Raw genomic sequence first — 21,467 nt, 5'->3', positions numbered from 1 at the left:
AAGGAATTGGTCTGATGGGGGATTCGTGATGTCATCGCGCATTTAAGGACGTTTAACGGCACCACGTTACTTTGATTGACAGCTGAGATCTGTCACTCTTCAGTACGCTAGCTGCTTTGTGCGCCATTCCTCGCTAAACCTATCTGTCATTCGGGATTGGCTAGTGTCTGTGTAGCTCAAAATAATCGCCAGGCTTGAATAGACAATCTATTGGTGGATTCTACAAATCGCATAATTTTGCTACGTGAAAAGACCTGTGGCTATTGGCCTGTGCAATTTTCGGGGGCGGTTCCTTTTCCTGGTTAGCTGGGTGGGGGGCTCGATTATCTGGCACTGGCTTTCCTATGATGGGAGTTTGAACCTGGGTGGAAAGGGATTGCATTCGTTATGGAACTGGGCTACCTCCGGGTGTGTGCCAGGTTCCCCATTAAAAGCCCACGGCTAGATAGGTTCAAAACAAAAGTGAAGTAGCCTAGGCTAGATTAAGCACTTGTAGTAGAGTATGATTCTGTGTTCTGACATGCAAAAGTGATTGCTTATTTGCTTGATAAAAACGCTTTATCTACCTTCCCAATGAAAATTCGTTTAAAAAAAATCGAACATATATTTTATGGAAAAGAGATTTTTATGGACGATGGTTCTATGCTGACAATTTGACCAAGCGGTGCAGACTGTTGTTCGATTTTGAGAAAGGCGCTCCTCACTGCTTTTGCCCGTTCACCATAGAGCGGTGCACCGCGGCTCGGGTTAATAGAACTCCCTCAGTCTGAAACCGCGTGAGAAAGTTGCCTTTGAGGCAAGCTAACGTTATATTTTGTTGTGCTAGTAGTGGGGGTTGTTATTATCAAAACACCAACATTTACGAAACCTTTCTTGCACTACAGCCCCCCCCCCCATTTAATCGAATACAGGTTATTCTTCGGATACCGAATATTAATTTATACCGAGCATTCACCACAAGATATTGCGGCAAGTCAAATTGCAATTAACTTCTGTGGATTTGTTTCAGTAGCCTACGCTTCTCATGATGACCGCGTTGTGGGTTTGGCTTGTTGACTAACTGGAGTTTCTGGCTATTCGGATATTGCTGCGTGGACAGGATTACACAGTCTACATGAATAGGAAGACTAGTAAGGATACTTTTTTTTTTGTCCTCACCTGTTTTTTTCCCTCCTTTTTATGGTTGATATATGATCGTATGCTGGAATAACCTACAGCGAGAGAAAAGGAGATTCTTACACGCATCATTCACCGGAGCACCGCTGATAAAGAGTTGACGGGAGATCTATGAGGACAAATGGTCGGACGTGTTTGTGTCATTTAACGGACAGTCTCGGAAGGAGCTAGGATGAATTTATCGTAATCTGGAGCATCCCCGCGCCTGTCCCTATTTTGTTAGCAGACGGGGTTATCAGGAACCGGGCATCTGCAGAGGTAGAACGATGTATCCCCAGGGTCGACACCCGGTAAGGTTGGCCAGTGAAACGCATTCCCCATCCGTAGATTCTCTGCACTCATGTGTCATGTTGAACCATTTTAGCGTTTGTGTAACTCTGTATGCCCACGATGGCGGGTCGGTCGGAGTTCCTTTGTTTGTCATTGCCTTAGCGGCTGTCGGCCTGTAACATTTCTGTAATGAGTTTATCATGATGCACTCCCAGTAATTAGGGCAAGGCGTATATCGCACATGGCAGCGAATGTCGTATTGCTTTTTTTGTAATTCACTACTAATTAGCCTACAGCTAAAGTATTTGAAATGCTTTATCAGATGCAGAAACACAGGTTTTGAATGATGTGTTTTCTTATTTAAATGTTCTCATTTTTACAGACACCCCACCAGGCCCCAGGCCAACCTTTCAAATTCACCATCCCAGAGTCACTGGACCGCATCAAAGAGGAGTTCCAGTTTCTCCAAGCTCAGTACCACAGGTGAGTGGCAGTTCAACACACAGACACACACACATACTCTGAGGCCAAGATGTCACCGTTTGTGTGCTCAGACTGTATAGGTCTAAGCCATGCAGATGTGCTTGAGCCAGAGGGGTGGCGTCTGAGGTCAGATTATTATAAATCCCCTCTTATTCCCCATGTGTGCAACTGCATGTTGCTGTATTTGGGACTAGTGAGAGGTAAAGCAGTGAGCTGGAATGCCCTGTGTGATCACAGTAGCAGGCAGTAGGCTATATTGCTGCTACTATAGCCCTAGACCTATAACTTCTGTTACTGGAAAAAGGTAAACAAGTATTGCTCTTCCATGATTCCAAGAGGTTTTCCTGACCATGTTTATCTGAACCGAATTTTGAATGTTTTCTGGTTGTGTTCAGGATTGGTGATGGTATCTGAGGCCTCTTGCTTTGTTTTGATTGTGTCCCTGTCTTCGGCAGTTTGAAATTGGAGTGTGAGAAGCTGGCCAGTGAGAAGACAGAGATGCAGAGGCACTATGTTATGGTGAGTCCAATCAGCACAATCTATGTTCAACTCTCAACCAATCAACTCTAGATGTTAACACTGTCAATGTGTGGCTAGATATTATTGCCACATTGTGCAAGCTTACTGTTAACTATTGTTGTTGCTCACACACACATGAACAGGACTACACACACACTCATCATTCACAAACACACATTGTCTCTCACATTCTGTGCTCAATGATCTCCAGTACATTATTGAGTTGGAGTGAATACCACATTTTGAGGTTGTTTTGTCCTTTCAAACACCTGTAGTATTATTCACGTATCTCTCTTATGGCCAAGAAGCAGTCTACATTGAGATGTAGGAAATTGGAATTTACTGTAATTCTAGTAACTCCAACTCTGTCATCCACAGTACTATGAAATGTCTTACGGGCTGAACATTGAAATGCACAAACAGGTAAGCATCACACACTCTTCTCTCTCTCTCCTCTATAGTGTGTGTGGGTTCACCCAGGGAATGAGCTTTTAGCCTGCCAGGGAACTGGAGTGTGTTTTATCAGAGTTTATCAATGATAGATGGTGCTCTGTTTCTCTCTGGTTAGACCCGGTGGCACGAGCCCATAGGCAGGATGAATTACTCTGATTGATTGGTATTGTCTTGGGGAGTAGCCTGTTTTATTGCATTGAAGAGGCTGGGCTGGGGAAGGCATAGGAATCAATCACAGAACTCCCTGATCCAGGAAATGGAAAGGAGCACTCCCATATATCTCACACACACACAGGTTTGCCCCACAGGACCAGAGCACTCTGGCTCACAGCATTTACCAGTAATTACCACAGAAATCGATTGGTCAGGACAGAGGAAATTGGAGGTGGATTGGCCTGGGTGGTTTGCTGAGGAAAGATTTATCTCTCCCCCTCTCTCTGATTCTAATGCATGCCTTCTATTGTGAGGGAGATGCCGTTTCTGCTCATTGTCTCCAGAGGGGGGCGTATTGTGAGTGACGTATCCCTGCTGCCTCCTCACTGTAGCCTGTTGCTCTGGCCACTCCAGCCCCAGGCTAATGTGGCCTCCCCTTGGAGCAGTGGAAGCTGCTGAGGGGAGGACGGCTCATAATAATGGCCGGAACGAAGCAAATGGAATGGCATCAAACGCATGGAAACTATTTAAACTATGACATTTTTGTCCGATAGCTGATATTTTCCTTGCCAAAAAAAACAATACCGACATTTAGAATTTTAGCGGCCTTTTTAAGCATTCTAGTATAGTTAACACATTCACACGTGGACGCAGCGGTCTAAGTCTCTGCATCTCAGTGCAAGAGTTGTCACTACAGTCTCTGGTTCGAATCCAGGCTGTATCACATCCGGTCGTGATTGGGAGTCCCATAGGGCGGCGCGCAATTGGCCCAGTGTCATCCAGGTTTGGCCGGGGTAGGCCGTTATTGTATGTCCCCATTACCAGTAAAGCATAATCAAAACCTATTTCTTTCACTTACTTGCTGTGCTGTTTCGTTGTTCCGTCGTTTCATTCTGAACCAGGATTTCATCATGCATGTCAAGCAGTAAAGTTTCAGCTGTGTCTCTCCGTGGCCTCTCTTCCTCGGTGCGCACTGTCAATGTGTCTGTTTCCATCTTCTCCAGCTGTGTATGTAACATTTCACATAAACCCTGATTTTTGTCTGCAGTGAAGTAGCGGTCCTTGTACATAGCATCGAGCATGGTGGCGACACAGTAAATCGAGTGCCACCGAATCGCTTGTTCACAGCCTGTTTCTGCAGTTTTGTTGCGCAGGCGTTTCAATGCCAAGACAGTGGGTATCACATCTGCTGCAGGCGCAGTTGATGAGCTTATTTCTCGAGTCAGTTGTTCGAATCGAGCTAGTGAGTGTGTTCATGTTCTCAAATGCCATTGAAATGGCAGCAGCGGTATGACAACCAGCACATTCATGAGCATGCAATACGACTTTTCTCAGTACGAAATCCTCAACGACCCGCTTTGCTGTCAGACTCCACATGGTCATGGGGCTGATATCGCTGGTCCAAATGTCAGTCGTGAAGCTAATAGCAGTGACGCAATTGTATTAAAATGGTTATTTTTTTATTTTTTTTGCAGTGACACTATTACTGTGTAACTCCGGTAGGGCAACATCTGAAAAATAGCGCACTTGGTAGTGTGTACCAGTGCTCGACCAGTCGGCGAAAGCCAACATCACCCACGACAGAGAACGGTTGATTGTCAAGGGCAATGAATTCCATTGTCTTGACGTTTTAATGGATTTCGCCTTTGAGTTGTCTAGATGAAATTTTCTTACTCTTTCAAATGACTGATCAACTTGTGGGCAGATATTGTGGGCTAGGTTAGGAATGCTGTGTTGCACGTGTAGCGCAAAATTTTACATTGCGTCATTACATCATGTACCTACATTATATAGGTATGCACATCAGCTTTGATATCGGTTTTGCACATCGGCGTTAAACCAGACATCGGGCTGATGCCGACGTTGCCATTTTTAGCTAATGTTGGCTGATTCCGATAAGTTCACCGATATATCGTGCATCCCTAATGGAAACCATGATGCTCCATCTTGCCCTCTGATAGGTTGACATTTAGCCTATCCAGTCCTCAGGTGAACCAGCAGTACCTGGGAGATAAAGGGCGACTGCACTTCCTGATTTGGCCTTGTTTTTCATCATTTCTTATTAAGAACTGCTAGCGGCCATGACTGAAGGTAAACGAGACTTTGATTTGGGAGTCTTTGACATTCAATCACAGCAAACAGTAGCTAGTCAATTTGAGTTACAACATTATTGAAAGCAAGCTGGCAACATGCATCAAACATGTCATCTGGTTTGCTTGATGATGAGCTAGCTAACATTAAACATGCAGATCTTCCTCTCACATTACACGTTAGGGAGAGGCTATGTAAACTCAGCAAAAAAAGAAATGTCAACTCCATTTATTTTCAGCAAACTTAACATGTGTAAATATTTGTATGAACATAAGATTCAACAACTGAGACATAAACTGAACAAGTTCCACAGACATGTGACTAACAGAAATTGAATAATGTGTCCCTGAACAAAGGGGGGTCAAAATCAAAAGTAACAGTTAGTATCTGGTGTAGCCACTACCTACATTAAGTACTGCAGTGCATCTCCTCCTCATGGACTGCACCAGATTTGCCAGTTCTTGCTGTGAGATGTTACCCCACTCTTCCACCAAGGCACCTGAAAAAGTTCCCGGACATTTCTGGGGGGAATGGTCCTAGCCCTCACCCTCCGCTCTAACAGGTCCCAGACGTGCTCAATGGATTTGAACTCTGGGCTCTTCGCTGGCCATGGCAGAACATTGACATTCCTGTCTTGCAGGAAATTACGAGTAGTATGGCTGGTGTCATTGTCATGCTGGAGGGTCATGTCAGGATGAGCCTGCAGGAAGGGTACCACATGAGGGAGGAGGATGTCCTCCCTGTAATGCACAGCGTTGAGATTGCCTGCAATGACAAGCTCAGTCCGATGATGCTGTGACACACCGCCCCAGACCATGACGGACCCTCCACCTCCAAATCGATCCTGCTCCAGAGTACAGGCCTCGGTGTAACGCTCATTCCTTCGACGATAAACGCGAATCCGACCATCACCCTTGATGAGACAAAACCGCGACTCGTCAGTGAGGAGCACTTTTTGCCAGTTCTGTCTGGTCCAGTGATGGTGGGTTTGTGCCCATAGGCGATGTTGTTGCCGGTGATGTCTGGTGAGGACCTGCCTTACAACAGGCCTACAATCCCTCAGTCCAGCCTCTCTCAGCCTATTGCGGACAGGCTGAGCACTGATGGAGGGATTGTGCTTTCCTGGTGTAACTCGGGCAGTTGTTGCCATCCTGTACCTGTTCCGCAGGTGTGATGTACCGATCCTGTGCAGGTGTTACATGTGGTCTGCCACTGCGAGGACGATCAGCTGTCCGTCCTGTCTCCCTGTAGCGCTGTCTTAGTTGTCTCACAGTACGGACATTGCAATTTATTGCCCTGGCCACATCTGCAGTCCTCATGCCTCCTTGCAGCATGTCTAAAGCACATTCACGCAGATGAGCAGGGACCCTGGGCATCTTTCTTTTGGTCTTTTTCAGAGTCAGTAGAAAGGCCTCTTTGATGTCCTAAGTTTTCATAACTGTGACCTTAATTGCCTACCGTCTGTAAGCTGTTAGTGTCTTAACGACCGTTCCATTTGTGCATGTTCATTAATTGTTTATGGTTCATTGAACAAGCATGGGAAACAGTGTTTAAACCCTTTACAATGAATATCTGTGAAGTTATTTGGATTTCTACAAATGATTTTTGAAAGACAGGTTCCTGAAAAGGGACATTTCTTTTTCTGCTGAGTTTATTTGGCTAGTTACAGCACAGTATCATAGGCTATGCCGCTATGATACTAAGCTATCAAATAATGACCTGTAGCTGTTAATGAACAAAACTTAGCTACTTACCAACACACCAGTCTCAGGTTTGACAGTTGACATCCCGAGTAGAAACTAGTCGGATGTAATCCATATCCTGGCCATCTGCCCATGATTGTTGAACAACTTTATGGAATCCCATTTTCTATAGAGTAGCTATTTCCTGAGAAAGGGCAAGTACTAACCACACGTTTTGTCTGGTGAAGAGGTTCCAGTCGATGGGTTTGTTTTGCGTGACCGGGTGCCCTTGGTGGGCAGGACTTGCTCATTTTCAACCATTCCATTGGTCCTCCACCCGCCCAGGGCACCAGGCCATGTAAAGGCAGCTCGCTCAGTCTTTTCACAGAAAACACTGGGTCACAATAGGCAAAAGGGGGAATGAATTGTTGCCGTACAGTGCATTCAGAAAGTGTTCAGACCCCTCCACTTTCGACATTTTGTTACATTACAGCCTTATTCTAAAATTGTTTAAATTGTTTTTCCCCCTCAATCTCACACTACCCCATAATGACAAAGCAAAAACAGGATTTTTGTTTTCTCAAATGTGTGTATGTTTTACGTAAGTATTCAGACCTTTTACTCAGTACTTTGTTGAAGCACCTTTGGCAGCGATTACAGCCTCGAGTCTTCTTTGGTATGACCCTACAAGCTTGGCAAACCTGTATTTAGGGAGTTTCTCCCATTCTTCTCTGCAGATCCTCTCAAGCTCTGTCAGGTTGGATGGGGAGCGTCGCTGCACAGCTATTTTCAGGTCTCTCCAGAGATGTTAAATCAGGTTTAAGTCCGGACTACTCAAGGACATTGACACTTGTCCCGAATCCACTCCTGCGTTGTTTTGGCTGTGTGCTTAGGGTTGTTGTCCTGTTGGAAGGTGAACCTTCGCCCCAGTCTGAGGTCCTGAGTGCTCTGGAGAAGGTTTTCATCATGTATCTCTCTCTACTTTTGCTCCGTTCATCTTTCCCTCGATCCTTACTAGTCTCCTGGTCTCTGCCGCTGAAAAACTTCCCCATGCTGCCCCCATGTTTCACCGTAGGGATGGTTCCAGGTTTTCTCCAGACGTGACGCTTGGCATTCAGGCCAAAGAGTTTAATCTTGGTTTCATCAGACCAGAGAATCTCCTTTAGGTGCCTTTTAGCAAACTCCAAGCGTGCTGCCATGTGCCTTTTACTGAGGAGTGGCTTCTGTCTCGCCACTCTACCATAAAGGCCTGATTTGGGGGAGTGCTGCAGAGATGGTTGTCCTTTTAGAAGGTTCTCCCATCTCCTCCACAGAGGAGCTCTGTCAGAGTGACCATCGGGTTCTTGTATAGACAGGTGTGTGCCTTTTCTAAATCATGTCCAATCAATTGAATTTACCACAGGTGGACTCCAATCAAGTTGTAGAAACATCTCAAGGATGATCAATGGAAACAACAGGATGCACCGGAGCTGAATTTCGAGTCTCATAGCAAAGAGTCTGAATACTTATGTAAATAAGGTATTTCTGTTTTTTTATTTTTAATAAATGTGCACAATTCTAAGCCCGTGTTTACTTTGAAATGATGGGGTATTGTGTGTAGATTGATGAGGAACATTTTTTATTTAATCAATTTTAGAATAAGGCTGTAACGTAACGAAATGTGGAAAAAGTCAAGGGGTTACTCAAGTAAGCCAAACCCTTAAGTCATGACAGTCACTTACCAAATTCTGTTGATGACCCATATTATCCTATTTACACCTTTTTGTCAATTTTGACACTGGAATTCATGTTTCTGACATGTATTGATTCCACGGGCCATTTCAAACCAGAGAAGTTGGTTATAAAGGGCAGTTGATCTTTAAGAGAGTGGGGTGGTTCTGAAATTCAACACATGTCCTGCTAGTCCCTGTAGGGCTCACTTTCTCTGCCACCTGGCAGGCCCTGTTGCTCAGGTCACACCCTATGACCTGAAGGCCTCCAATCACTGATATCCTAGATGATGACTTGAGAACTCATCATGATTGGGATGTGTGATTTGTTTTGTCACCTACTACCCTAGTTGAACGCACTTATCGTAAGTCTTATGCTCTGCGTAAGAGCGTCAGTCTACTCAATGACGACAGGCGATCCTTTCAATATAATCCTCTGGCATGTGTGATAACCACCATACTGTCTGACTTTTGGAGTGTGGGTTGGGTAAGACACAGGCAGGTAAACATTTTTTTTCAACACTTACCCACTTTGGCCCAAAGCTCTGGGTCACATGATTATTTCTTAACCGCCCCTTAATTAATCCCCTGTTAGCTCCCTCTAGTGATGTTACGTTTGATGCCAGGGCTCCGAGGCATGCATTGAAATAGCTTAGCAGTTTACTTCGAAGCAGTGGGCAGATGCTTGTCACTTTATCAGAAGCACGTAATCACTGACAATTGAAGCGTTGTTTTGTCGAACAACCACCTGATTGGTTTGATAGAAGGCAAAAAGGCTACCCTGGTGCGACATCTATAATAATTTGGCTGCTCTAAATTATTTTGACCAGCAGGTGCAACTACTGTACACTGTGTTGATCAAAGCCTCAAGTAATGAACCTATTTTTGACACAATTGACTGGAAATGCTCAATGCTTCAGGAAGCTTAGTTTCCCTGTAACTATCTCCCTCCCGTGGGTTTAGCTTAGCGGTAGTGTACTGGACACAGCCTATTCCTGGCCTGCAGTACCTATCTGCTGGCTAAGAATACCCCTCAGACATTCTGGGAAAGCACAGTGGGAGAAGCAGGTATTTTATTGCCTAGCGAGGTTTTATAGGTTATCTGCTGTGTTTCTAGGAGCTAGCCTGCAGCCGGTGTGTGTGTGTGTGTGTGTGTGTGTGTGTGTGTGTTAGTGATAAGCCTGTCAGGCCGGGGCTTCTGAGGGCGTGTCACATGAGGACAGGGCCTATGGCTGGGCTGTTAGAACACTGGTTGGAGGAACTCGATTCATCAAATGTATTTTATAAAGCCCTTTTTACATCAATAGTTGTCACAGTGCTTTACAGATACCTAGCATAAAACCCCAAAAAGCAAGCAATGCAGAAGCACAGTGGCTAGAAAAAACTCCCTAGACTGCAGGAACCTAGGAAGAAACCGATAGGAACCAGGCTCAGAGGGATGGCAAGTCCTCTTCTGGTAGAGCCGTGTTTTTATGTTATGGAGATTTGAGGCCGTATGTATCAAGCGTCCCAGAGAAGGAATGCTGATTTTAGGCTCAGTTTAGCCTTTTAGATCACAATGAATACGATTACATGGACAGGGGGGTACCTGATCCTAGGTTGTCCCTTCTGCGATGAGAAACTTGATACATATAGCCCCTGAGCCCGCACTCCATTTTTCTCACCAGCTTTTCAATGGAAAATGGGCTGTGTCTGTGTCGTGAGTGTCTGTGTGTGCATGTGTCTGAGTAATATCCCATTACTGCATTCGGAGGCTCCTCTAGTTCCTCCTGTACCCTGGCCCGCCTCGTATCAATTTGTTTGGCTGATATGTAATTTCAGCTGGATCATCCGATTTGCTGCCTCCGTGGGGATATAGGGTATCCAGGCAATCGCAGTCACCTCTGGGGGGGCCGGATGCCCGGCCATGGTTATGAGAGTGGGACCAAATTAAATTAGGAGTGATGAGATTATTTTAAGCGCCGATGGGAGTGGAAGAATAGAAGAGTGAGACACGGTGAAACCTAATCTAAGGCTGACATGATAGCAAGGCTGGAGCCTGTCTTTGATTCACTGCTTTGTGTGTGTGTGTCTGCACCAGAGTATGTGAGCAAAGCTGGAGTGGCGCTAGGAGTAGAGCATGTCCATTTTAAATAGAGCGCGGAGCGAGTTTCCCAAAGGCTGGAGCATCGTCCTTCTCACCTACTCCAAGAGGAAGAGCGGGAGTGCAGTGATGTAGTGTTCACAACAAAAGAGTCATTGTGAATCTGAAAATACATGGTCTACTTACGTGCACTTGCTAACAAAAAGTAATGAGGTGGGTAGCTAGTGTGTATAAATAAAGAACCTTGCCCTCATCCAGGCCAAGGTGGCGAGACACGGTAGTGATGACACCATAGGCCTTGTTGGTCTCTGCACCAGACAGGATGCTCTTGCCAGCATACTTGGGGTCCAACATGTACGCTGCTGCGTGTATCGGCTTCAAGCAGAAGTCTTCACGCTTTTTGATGTATTTCAGAACTGCAGAGTCTGAACATCAGACAGGATGGCATTGTCTCCCTCAATCCGTGCAATGGCTACTGCTATAGGTTTCAGGCTGCTTACCACTTTCTCCCAAAATACATCATCCAGGAGGATCCTCTTGATGGGGCTGTCCATATCGTCAGACTGTGATATGGCCATTTCTTGGAGAGACTCCTTCCCCTCCAGGAGACTGTTAAACATAATGATAATACCACCCCAACGGGTGTTGCTGGGCAGCTTCAATGTGGTGCTCTTATTCTTTTCACTTTGCTTGGTGAAGTAGATTGCTGTAATTACTTGATGACCCTTCACATACCTAACCATTTCCTTGGCTGTCTTGTAGAGTGTATCCTTTGTTTTAGGTTCCAGGATGTCCTTGAGGAGCAGATTCAATGCATGAGCAGCACAGCCAATGGGTGTGATGTGAGGGTAGGACTCCTCCACTTTAGGCCAAGCAGCCTTCATGTTTGCAGCATTGTCTGTCACCAGTGCAAATACATTCTGTGGTCCAAGGTCATTGATGACTGCCTTCAGCTCATCTGCAATGTAGAGACCGGTGTGTCTGTCCCTTGTGTCTGTGCTCTTGTAGAGTACTGGTTGAGGGGTGGAAATGTAGTTAATTATTACTTGCCCACTGACATTCGACCACCCATCAGAGATTATTGCAATACAGTCTGCTTTCTCTATGATTTGCTTGAACTCTGTTGAACTCTGCATCCAGAAATTGAGTAGATAAAGCATGTCTGGTTCGTGGGGTGTATGCTGGGTGACGTACATTCAGAAATCTCTTCCAATACACATTGCCTGTGGGCATCAGAGGTGAACCAGTTGCATACACAGCTCAAACAAGACATTCATCACCATTTCTCTGACTACGTTCCTCCATTGAGTCAAAAAACTTCTGAATTGAGGAGGACCATGAGCTGTTGCTATCGATAAGATGTCTGATTCATAATTTTCACCTTGAATAGAAGTAGAGGGACTTTTGTCAGAGGGTTGATTGTTGTGAGCGCTGAGGGAACTTTATGCACTTGGCCAGATGATTCTGCATCTTTGTTGCATTCTTTACATATGATTTGGCACAGTATTTGCAAACGTACACAGCACAGCTTTTCCTTCTAGATTAGCTGCAGTGAAATGTCGCCACACATCAGATGGGCATTTTCCTGTAAAGATGACAAACGAGTAGGAAAAAAAAACAAATACAATTCCATGTACAGGTAAATAGTTAAGCAGTTAGATTAAACAACTCCTTTGTAAGATAAATGTTTTAAAATGAAACATGTATGGAAACAGGTGAATTAACATTGTTAGCAGGCTCAAGCAAGCTAAAACCCACAAGATAGCAAAAACTAACTAGCAGACACAGCTCTGACACACACGCTTATCCCACCAGACATGACACCAGGGGTCTTTTCATAGTCCCCAAATCCAGAACAAATTCAAGAAAACGTACAGCATTATATAGAGCCCTCATTGCATGGAACTTCCTTTTAAATATTGCTCAAATAAACTGCAAATCTGATTTAAAAAAAAAACAACAGATAAAGCAACACCTCGTGGCACAACGCCTATTTGATCTAGATAGTTTGTGTGTATGCATTGATATGTAGGCTGCGTGAGCCTTTTTAAAAATGTATGTAGTTCTGTCCTTGAGCTGTTCTTGTCTAATGATGTTCTGTATTATGTCATTGTTTCATGTTTTGTGTGGGCCCCAGGAAGAGTAGCTGCTGCTTTTGCAACAGCTAATGGGGATCCTAATAAAATATCAAATACCAAAAATCTCATTAGTGTGCAAGATCTTGAGAATCAGCTGTACATGTGATGGAAGAGTGCATTGTACATGCAGAGTTGCAATTCCGTTGAATTGGGGATAGTTTAACCAAAATATGTTAAGACCTAGAATTGCCTTATGTGTATCCCACAAAAAAAGGTTCACTGTTATAAGCTAACTTTATTGATGGATTTCAAGCAAAATTCTTCAAATTCCAGGGCTTAACTTCCCATGGAAAAATTCCGGAAAGTTGCAACCCTTGTCCCCAGCAGAAAGTGTGCCTTTCTAATGATCATGTTGTTTAATCAGCTTCTTGCTTCCACATGTGGCAGGTGGATGGATTATCTTGGTCAAAGGAGAATTTCTCACTAATAGGGATGTAAACAAATTTGTTTACAGAATTATAGAGAAATAAGCTTTTTGTGCATATGGAACATTTGAGATCTTTTATTTCTGCTCATGAAACATGGGACCAACACTTGACAAGTTGCGTTTAGATTTTTATTCAGTATAATTCATTTTTGTTAGGCTGCTTGTCTGGCTCTTGACCTATTTCGAGTTTTTATATGCTCTTTAATATAGCATGTAGCCTATTTGAAATGATGAGCGCTTCTTACTGTCACCTTTTCATGTTTATTAAAGTACTTTTCATTCAAATCATATGGTTTTGTTTCAATACTTCAAAACCAAATGGTAGGTCCAAGTAGTCACTGAAATAGATTGGTGTTGGTTAAATTGTGATTTTAATGAATGGGGCAAATTTGCAGTAGCAGCTTTTCCTCACCGCTCGGATTTCCAACAGCTAAACTCCACTCACATGCTCTGGTTTGCACACGTATGTGTGTGACTGCCTGTGTATGCCTGTGGTGCACTCGAACATGTGTGTGCGTGCAACTGCATGTGTTTTCTGTCAACTGTGGCAGCAAGCTGTTAACTAGCCCTCTCTCCCCCAAGTTAATTGTGTGTATGGAGTCATTCATACCCATATTGACTAATATGTGTTGTGTTGTGTGCATTGAGCCCATGTTGTGACCGATAGCAGAAGTTGCTCCTATGAGCAGTTAGATGTCTGCCTATCCTTCAGTAACTCTCCAGCATCACACATACATGGGGGATATCAGGTGGAGTTGACCTATGGTGTACTTGGAAGCAAACAGGCCGAAACGGGGAGGGACATGCCTGAACTTGTCCAATAAGACACTCTAATTTTCATTGCAAAACCTTTTCTCGTTGCAAAAAGTTTTGCTATGGTGTGCACTAATGCATACACCCCAGGTGGAGTTGACCTGAACATACTAGCTGTGAATACAATCGGGAATCCCTTTGGATCTCAGTGCACGGCTGAATGTAGTTGTGCGGCTATTCCAGGTGTTGTTGACATTGCCCATACTTATCCATCCTCTACTCTATCCAACAGACCGAGATTGCCAAGAGGCTCAATACCATCTGTGCACAAGTCATCCCCTTCCTCTCACAGGAGGTAAGTGTGTGTGTTCACAGTACTATGAAAGGTCTTACGGGCGGAACATTGAAAGGCACAAACAGGTAAGCCTCTTGCAATCTTCTTTCGCTCCCCTGTATTGTGTGTGTGCCCATGCAGCACCAACAGCAGGTGATCCAGGCAGTGGAGAGGGCCAAGCAGGTCACCATGGGCGAACTCAATTCTGTCATCGGGGTACGTGGCCTTCCCGGTCTACCACCCACAGTAACTGCACTCTCTACTACAACTTCCTGTGTTTGTGTGTACTGTGATGGTGTGTATGTGACATTTTATTACTGAAATATTACTGAGTTATTTACCCAAGGATATGATACTACTGTGTTTGGCAACCATAAGATCTGCTGTGTGTAGGCTGCTGTTTTGGATTTTCTCAACGGTTCTGGGAATCTTTGGAGGGGGTAGGGGCTTTGCTCGATGGCTGTGGCAGTTGCCATTTGTCTTAATTGCAGGATTCTAGTGTGTGTATAAAAGGGATTTGAGCGTCTGGTCCTCTCACCAAGCTGTCAGTCACCCTGTTTATGTGTTTTAAATAAGTGTAATGAAGCGTGGCCACCCTCTCACCTCTCCCCCTCCGGCTTACCCTAAAGGCGTCAGCATTCTTCAGTTCGGCTGGCACATACTCCCTTAAGACCTTTGCTTGAAAAACAAGAAAAAAAATGTCAATGTCTCTATTTGGAGATGCTGTAGAATTTAATCTAAGATGACTCAAGAAATCTGTCATAAATTTGGACTTTTTTGGCGAGGAGATCTTAGTCGCACAATTTTACATCTAAATAAGATGTTTTGTGCAGTATTTCTCAATTAAAAAAAAAAAAATGTGCATGAAAACGATTAGTCTCTCATTGAAGAATCCCTACTGTTAACCAATCACCGATGAAGGGGCGTAGATAATATATGCACAAACTCTTCCGAACTGTTTCGGCTGGGAAGCATGTGAACACCTTAACACCCCCTAACACACAGGGCTCCCCTTGCCTCCACCAATACCTCCCCTCCATTGACTCTCACCGTGTGTGTGTGTGAGAGAGCGTCCTTTGCTGTGCTGTTTTGGCACAGCGAACAAGGGCTTGGATGGTACGTGTGTGTTTTGGAGGGCAAGCCCAGGGATTAGCGCTGTGAAAGAGTAGGCATGGAGATGGGGATAGAGTGCTGTGGCGTCTCTCCTGTGTTTCTCTGAAGGGGGGGTGCTTAGTCAATTAGGTGAGATAAAGAGGGTTGACCTTCACCACCGCCCCTCCCCCCACTCTACTGCTGAGATCTCCCTCCCCCCGTGGCAAACCTCAGGGGTTTGATTCCCGCGGCTACTGTCTGAAGACGCAATAATTTTTGGAACACAAAAGCATTTCACGCTCAGACGAGCACCTGATTTGGTGTGAAAGACACCGAGACCTGACAGCTAAACGCCCCCAATCCACCAGAGCCCCCACCCTCCCTGGCAGCAGCTGTAGCTCTCTAACCCCCTCTCGTATCCTCCTTCCATCCTCAGGCTCTGGGCTGTGATCCCAGCTGTCACTATTGTTTATTGTTTGACCCCAGAGGGAGGTGTTTGCGTGTGTGTGAGAAACTGTGTGTTAACGGGGAGGTTTACTGCCTCTGACATTATTTGTAAGCATGCCACGTCATTGAAAGCTGCTCTTGATGGAAAAACTGAAGGGTCATGAATTCCTCTATATATTTTCACATTGATCACTCGGCTCCATTTGTGTATTAATGGCTTGTTGTATTGATTGACACACTTTCCAGTGGTAGGCCATATTGATTATGGATTAGTAATTGATTGCTTCTCTCTCTCCTGTAGCATCAGCATCTGTCCCACGCGCACGGCCCCCATGTCCCCCTCACCCCCCACCCGGCTGGGCTCAACCCAGCCCACTTGGGGGGAGGGGCCAGCCTGCTCGCCCTGTCCAGTGCCCTGGGGGCGCCACCGCACCACCTGGTGGGCAAAGAGGACAAGAAACACCCGGCGGAGGCCGAGCAGCTGAGAGGTGAGCAGCAGCCACACCCACTGTTACTGGGCCTGCACCTAAGGATGAGTCTGTCTGGCCCGCCCACATAGACAGATAGACAGACTGAACTGACAAGACCGTATCATCATTGGGTTTGTTTATAATAAATATACTGAAAACTTACAAGTGCAGGGCTCAAGATTAGAATTTCTCTCTTTTTGTGTGTTTTGTCGTGCCTCCCTCGTGTGCGCCCTGATGACCTTATCACCTTGATGCTGTGTCATCGTTGCTATGGGAACAGAGCAAGAGCCGGGCACAGTAAGTACTTCCTGTTACCTCTGGCTGCATCCTCCTCCTCATTCACCTCCCCTACTCATTCCAACGTTCACCCCTGTGTGCGTGTGTCAAATACCTTGAAACAAGCATTATAGTTTTAATAAGAAAAGGATGAAACTAGAGAAGCAACTAGTCCCCGGTGCTAGGGGACCTGATGCTACTTTACGCCACTATACACAACGCCCTAGAACTTTTGAACTTAACCCCTGCTAATCATTTCCTAGACCCTCACTATCTTTCTAACACACACCACTCTATACAACCCACTGTCATTGCTTTGATTCACCTCCATTTTCCCTCATTCTCACAACAACCTGGGCTTCATTTACACATGCATGGCTTTTGTGTGTGTGTGTGTGTGTGTGTGTGTGTGTGTGTGTGTGTGTGTGTACCTCTTTGGTAAACATCATGGCTGGTGGGAGGGGAGGGAATGCGCTGGAGAGAATAGTAGATGTTTTACGGGCTCCTGACCAATTGTGATATTTTGTTTATTTTGCGCTGATTAACTTTTGTACATAATGTTTCCACCATTTCTTATGACTGAAAAAAGCTTCTGGACATCAGAACAGCGATCACTGACCTCGATTTCGATGAGGATTTCTACTTCATTGAGTCAGAGGCAAAGGACATATTGCTCATCCCGGACCAGGCCCAAATCCCTGACATTCGAAAAAAGGAAGAGTCTACGTTGAAGGAGTGGATAAACCGCAGCTACCCGCTGTTGTCGAACTTGCAATCTTTGGAAAATAAACTGGACGAGCTCCGTTCGAGACTTTCCTATCAACGTGATCTGAAGAACTTTAATATCCTATGTATCTCAGTTGTTGCTGAACAAGGACATGGAAAAACTTAATCTAGCTGTTTTTCCTTTACATTCGCAAGACAGAACGGCAGCGTCGGGTAAGCTCGGGGGGGTGTGTGTCTCTTAACAACAGCTGGTGCGCGTTTCTTATCAACAGCTGGTGCGCAATCGCTAATATTAACGAAATCTGCTCGCCTGAGTTAGAATACCTCATGATAAGCTGTAGACCAGGGTTCCCCAGCTGGCGGCCTGGTGGTTTTATTTGGCGGCCTGGTGTGTGTGTACAGTTGAAGTCGGAAGTTTTACATGCACCTTAACCAACTACATTTAAACTCAGTTTTTCACAATTCCTGACATTTAATCCTAGTAAAAATTCCCTGTTTTAGGTCAGTTAGGATCACCACTTTATTATAAGAATGTGAAATGTCAGAATAATAGCAGAGAATTATTTATTTCAGCTTTTATTTCATTCATCACATTCCCAGTGGGTCAGAAGTTTACATACTAATTGAGTGTATTTGGTAGCATTGCCTTTAAATTGTTTAACTTGCGTCAAACGTTTCGGGTAGCCTTCTACAAGCTTCCCACAATAAGTTGGGTGAATTTTGGCCCATTCCTCTTGACAGAGCTGGTGTAACTGAGTCAGGTTTGAATGCCTTCTTGCCCGCACATGCTTTTTCAGTTCTGCCCACAAATTTTCTATAGGATTGAGGTCAGGGCGTTGTGATGGCCACTCCAATACCTTGACTTTGTTGTCCTTAAGCCATTTTGCCACAACTTTGGAAGTATGCTTGGGGTCATTGTCCATTTGGAAGACCCATTTGCGACCAAGCTTTAACTTCCTGACTGATGTTTTGAGATGTTGTGTCAATATATCCACATCATTTTCCCTCTTGATGCCAACTATTTTGTGAAGTGCACCAGTCCCTCCTGCAGCAAAGCACCCCCACAACATGATGCTGCCACTCTCGTGCTTCACGGTTGGGATGGTGTTCTTCGGGTTGCAGGCCTCCCCCTTTTTCCTCCAAACATAACGATGGTCATTATGGCCAAACAGAGGACATTTCTCCAAAAAGTACGATCTTTGTCCCCATGTGCAGTTGCAAACCGTAGTCTGGCTTTTTTATGGCGGTTTTGGAGCAGTGGCTTCTTCCTTGCTGGGCGGCCTTTCAGGTTATGTCTATATAGGACTTATTTTACTGTGGATATAGCGACTTTTGTACATGTTTCCTCCAGCATCTTCACGTTTTCTGGGATTGATTTGCACTTTTCACACCAAAGTACGTTCATCTCTAGGAGACAGAACGCTTCTCCTTCCTCAGCGGTATGACGGCTGCGTGGTCCCATGGTGAATATACTTGGGTACTATTGTTTGTACAGATGAACGTGGTACCTTCAGGCATTTGGAAATTGCTCCCAAGAATGAACCAGACTTGTGGAGGTCTACAATTTTTTTTTCTGAGGTCTTGGCTGATTTCTTTAGATTTCCCATGATGTCAAGTAAAGAGGCACTGAGTTTGAAGGGAGGCCTTGAAATGCATTCACAGGTACACCTCCAATTGACTCAGGCTAATTGACGTCATTTATCAGAAGCTTCTCAAGCCATGACATCATTTTCTCAATTTTTCCAAGCTGTTTAAAGGCACAGTCAACTTAGTGTATGTAAACTTCTGACCCACTGGAATTGATGATACAGTGAATTTTATGTGAAACAATCAGTCTGAAAACAATTGTTGGAAAAATTACTTGTGTCATGCACAAAGTAGATGTCCTAACCGACTTGTCAAAACTATAATTTGTTCACAATAAATTTGTGGAGTGGTTTAAACTTTTTTTTATTGACTCCAACCTAAGTGTATGTAAACTTCTGACTTGAAGTGTGTGTGTGTGTGTGTGTCAGAAATTTGGTTTTTCTTTATTTTTACTATTTTCTACATTGTAGAATAATAGTGAAGACATCAAAACTATGAAATATCACACATGGAATCATGTAGTAACCAAAAAAGTGTTAAACAAATCAAAATATATTTCAGATTCTTCAAAGTAGACACCCTTTGCCTTGATGACCGCTTTGCCAACTCTTGGCATTCTCTCTGCTAGCTTCACCTGAAATGCTTTTCCAACAGTCTTGAAGGGTTTCCCCACATATGCTGAGCACTTGTTGGTATGCCGTTGCCATACGAAGTGGTGATGCAGCCAGTCAAGATGCTCTCTGACCTTGTAGACTGTGTCATTGTCGATCAGGACTACCACAGTTGTGTCGTCTTCAAACGTAATGATGGTGTTGGAGTCATGCGCAGCCACGCAGTCGTGGGTGAACAGGGAGTACAGGAGGGGTCTAAGCACGCCATGACCAGCCCTTCAAAGCACTCACATAGACACACGTTCACACACTTCATATATGCTGCTGCTACTCTGTTTGTCTATCCTGATTGCTTAGTTACTTTTATCCCTACCTACATGTACATATTACCTCAACTGCCTCATGCCCCTGCACATTGACTTAGTACCGGTACTCCTTGTACATTATATTGCCTCGTTATTTTGTTTTACTATATCCCTATTTCTTTTCACATTTTTCAAGTCTGCATTGTTGGGGAAACGGCTCATAAGAAAGCATTTCACTCTAAAGTCTACACCTGTTGTATTTGGTGCATGTGACAAATAACATTTGAGGGGACTGGGGTGTTGGGCTGTATCTCTGGATCGGCTTCTCTCAGTGCGGGGGGGGGGCTCTCCCTTCACTGCCCCTGCATTGTGAGCAGATTGCTCCTCCCACTCTCCTAATCCCACGCTTAAAGGGTCTCATTGTGTTTAATACAGCCACTGACAGGGGGGAGCATTGTATGACCTGAGAGAACGGCGGGAAATTGCTTGTGTTTTGTGGGTCAGCAATCTGCTTTCTAAAGCCTTTAAATAATGTTCCCCCTGAGAGGGAGGGTGTGAAGGAGCCTTTGGCTGGGGAGGAGGAGAGGGGAGGCATGGGGAGAAAGAGGGGGGCCTCCCTCCCCCACGGCCTGTCTGTTGGGGCTGTGTGTATGTCTCTGCTGCTCCTGGAGGCACATTTTCAATGACGGACGTAGGCCTAAATGGACTCCAACATGCATGCTCATCCACAGTCAGTAAAAGCTGGACAGGGCTAGGAGAGGGAGGACTGATAGAGCGGCAGAACAACTCATACTAATCAGGGCCTTCTCGCTGTGTGGTTGTGTTGCTCCAATGTGCCCCAAATGAATATGTACGTGTAACCCCACCACTATCCAAATTGTGTAGTGGGGATTGCATGACACAAGGGCTTTGACTGAAGACTGGCAGACAGCCCCACCTTCCCTTGGCCTATAGCACATATCTTCTGCTATTTCCTTATTTCTTTCCACCTTGCTTCTTCTCATCCTCTCTTCCTGTCTTTGGCAGAGTAATACCCTGCTCGTTGCTGACAGTTTGAGGAACTCAGACAAGCGACGCAACGGACCTGAATTCCCCAACGACACCAAGAAGAGGAAAGTAGAGGACAAGGACTCTAGTCATTATGTAAGCAGCAGCAGTGAGGGTGATAACTGTGTGTGTGTGAATGGTGAATGACATTGACACACCTTTTGTCCCCACAGGATAGTGATGGAGAGAAGAGTGATGACAACCTGGTGGTGGATGTCTCCAATGAGGTACGTGTGTGTGTGTGTGTGTGTGTGTGTGTGTGTGTCACATGTATTTAGCAGATGTTATTGCAGGTGTAGTGAAATGCTTGTGTTCCTAGCTCCAACAGTGCAGTAATATTTAACAATACACACATCTCAAAGTAAAATAATGGAATTAAGAAATATATTAATATTAGGATGAGCAATGTCGGAGTGGTATTGACTAAAATACAGTACAATACAAAATATACATATGAAATGAGTAAAACGGTATGTAAACATTATTAAAGTGACGAGTGTTCCATTATTAAAGTGACCAGGGATTCCATGTCTATGTACATAGGGCAGCAGCCTCTAAGGTGCAGGGTTGAGTAACCAGGTGGAGGCCGGTTATTGACGGCTATGCAGTCTGATGGCCTTGAGATAGAAGCTGTT

At 44.8% G+C, this 21,467-nt stretch overlaps 1 protein-coding gene across 7 annotated transcripts in view; it reads left to right on the top strand.

Moving 5' to 3' along the window:
- The first annotated feature begins 405 nt into the window (after positions 1 to 405).
- The window catches only part of LOC115199713 (transducin-like enhancer protein 1), a 41,970-nt gene continuing 20,908 nt past the window's right edge, over positions 406 to 21,467 (top strand). The window contains exons 1-10 of one of the 7 annotated variants that reach the window (XM_029762053.1): positions 406 to 1,466; positions 1,829 to 1,929; positions 2,385 to 2,448; positions 2,827 to 2,871; positions 14,230 to 14,292; positions 14,413 to 14,517; positions 16,112 to 16,298; positions 16,561 to 16,577; positions 20,812 to 20,928; positions 21,006 to 21,059. In XM_029762053.1, coding sequence (XP_029617913.1) covers positions 1,443 to 1,466; positions 1,829 to 1,929; positions 2,385 to 2,448; positions 2,827 to 2,871; positions 14,230 to 14,292; positions 14,413 to 14,517; positions 16,112 to 16,298; positions 16,561 to 16,577; positions 20,812 to 20,928; positions 21,006 to 21,059 — 777 coding nt within the window. In that variant the 5' untranslated portion in view covers positions 406 to 1,442. Of the gene's footprint in view, positions 1,467 to 1,828; positions 1,930 to 2,384; positions 2,449 to 2,826; positions 2,872 to 8,322; positions 8,346 to 14,229; positions 14,293 to 14,412; positions 14,567 to 16,111; positions 16,299 to 16,560; positions 16,578 to 20,811; positions 20,929 to 21,005; positions 21,060 to 21,467 lie in introns of those variants that run through there. The other 6 variants (XM_029762057.1, XM_029762055.1, XM_029762054.1 and 3 more) reach the window with 6 other exon arrangements.

The sequence above is a fragment of the Salmo trutta genome, chromosome 9 (genome assembly GCF_901001165.1).
Source record: "Salmo trutta chromosome 9, fSalTru1.1, whole genome shotgun sequence".
Lineage (NCBI taxonomy): Eukaryota > Metazoa > Chordata > Actinopteri > Salmoniformes > Salmonidae > Salmo > Salmo trutta.
The sequence above is the reverse complement of the archived record's forward strand: the minus strand, read 5'-3'. Positions and strand labels throughout refer to the sequence as shown.